Source organism: Oryzias melastigma, linkage group LG17 (assembly GCF_002922805.2).
Source record: "Oryzias melastigma strain HK-1 linkage group LG17, ASM292280v2, whole genome shotgun sequence".
NCBI classification, from domain to species: Eukaryota; Metazoa; Chordata; class Actinopteri; order Beloniformes; family Adrianichthyidae; genus Oryzias; species Oryzias melastigma.
In genome coordinates this window covers 30,789,300-30,790,880 of record NC_050528.1, presented here as the reverse complement: position 1 = coordinate 30,790,880, position 1,581 = coordinate 30,789,300, and the positions used below count along the sequence as shown (strand labels likewise).

Below are 1,581 nucleotides of genomic sequence, written 5' to 3'. Positions count from 1 at the left end.
TGGATTCTATAATACCTTCCTGGACTGCGTTCTGATCCTGAATCTCTGTTCATGCAGACCCCCCCACAGTGACCCTGTCCATCGAGCCCCGTTCTGTCCTGGAGGGGGAAAGAGTCACCTTCACCTGCCAGGCCACCGCCAACCCCCCCATCATGGGCTACAGGTCTGGATGAACTCATGAGTGCCGTTTAAAATGAGGGGAAAGGTTTTGAAGGCAGTCCTGCAGCGCAGCATTAGGAGCCTGATCAGATGATCAATGCCAGCGGGTCTCCCTTCATTTCTTTCAATCTGCTCCTATCCGCCCTCCGGAGCAGCTTCTGAAGTGTAATTTCTGCTTAGGGTACAGAATTGGTGCAAGTATTGAACGCTTCTACGGTTAAACTCTGAGGCTGATTGTAAGCGACAGCTCTGAAGCAGCCAAACTGCAAAAAGGCTGGTTTTCATTTAAGGCCCGGGACTCCATCAGAAGAGGAGCTCTGCGTGGTGCAGAAGCTAAGCCTGTGGTGCATGCTTTTAAACGCAGGTCCTGGAGGATGTGCAACATTCAAATTAAAGATAACCTTTCCATTCACTTTATTCAAGAATACAGCTTAAATATGATAGAAATCAAAACACTTTTTTTGCAGCAAGTCTTTGGGTTCTGTCACAGAAGCAATAAAACCTCCTAGTGGTCCGTGTTTTTTGTCACCTGGACCCCCAGAGTGGATCAGCGGATCCAAGACCTGTTGACAGGCAGCGCAGCAACAATTTGCTGTGCTTCAAAGGTGTTAAATGGCGTTGTGTGTTTTTCTGTCAGGTGGGCTAAAGGTGGTGTTCTGCTGGAGGGGGCCAGGGAAAGTGTGTTTGTCACTACAGCGGATCACTCCTTCTTCACCGAGCCCGTGTCTTGTCAAGTGTTCAACGCAGTGGGAAGCACAAATGTCAGCATCCTTGTGGACGTGCACTGTGAGTGGACGTGGACGCGCTGCTGAACTGAGAGGAGCTCCATCAGTGCTCCTTTTCTTTTTACTCCACACACTATTTTTGACCAAAAAAGAGCCTAAATTAAAACATTTACTCTAATATAAAGGAAATAATTGTTCTATTGCTTCAATTTTTAGACATTTGGTGGCTGTAAGTTTATTTTATGTCTCTTCTTTCCCCCCAGTTGGCCCTATACTGGTGGTGGAGCCCAGACCAGTTACAGTGGATGTGGACTCAGATGTGACTCTCAACTGCAAGTGGTCTGGAAACCCTCCTCTCACCCTCACCTGGACCAAGAAGGGCTCCAGCATGGTGAGAAGGCGACTGTCAGCCTCGACTCTTCAGCAGGATGCTGTGTGATGTGTTGATCTAACTCCAGGCCTCGAGGGCCGCTGTGTCTGCATGATTTCCAGCTCTACTCATGACTGATTACCTGCTTTAGGCGTGTCCAGCCAATTACAACATGGCAGAGGAAGGTTGGAAGTGTCCCTGATCTAACCTTTGTGTTGTCCTTGGCATGTTTACATTAAAAGCGGGGTCATCTGGACCCCATAACTCCGGAGTCACACCGGACGCGGAACAGAGTGCGCTTCCATTCGGCGCCCATTTTAACCTATG

General features: G+C 48.8%; 1 protein-coding gene across 2 annotated transcripts in view; it reads left to right on the top strand.

Annotated features, from left to right (window-relative positions):
- The window catches only part of kirrel1b (kirre like nephrin family adhesion molecule 1b), a 128,856-nt gene that overhangs the window by 95,609 nt on the left and 31,666 nt on the right, over positions 1 to 1,581 (top strand). For both annotated transcript variants that reach the window (XM_024279413.2, XM_024279406.2), the window contains exons 6-8: positions 58 to 163; positions 797 to 945; positions 1,148 to 1,275. In XM_024279413.2, the coding sequence (XP_024135181.1) occupies positions 58 to 163; positions 797 to 945; positions 1,148 to 1,275 (383 nt within the window). The remainder of the gene's footprint in view (positions 1 to 57; positions 164 to 796; positions 946 to 1,147; positions 1,276 to 1,581) is intronic.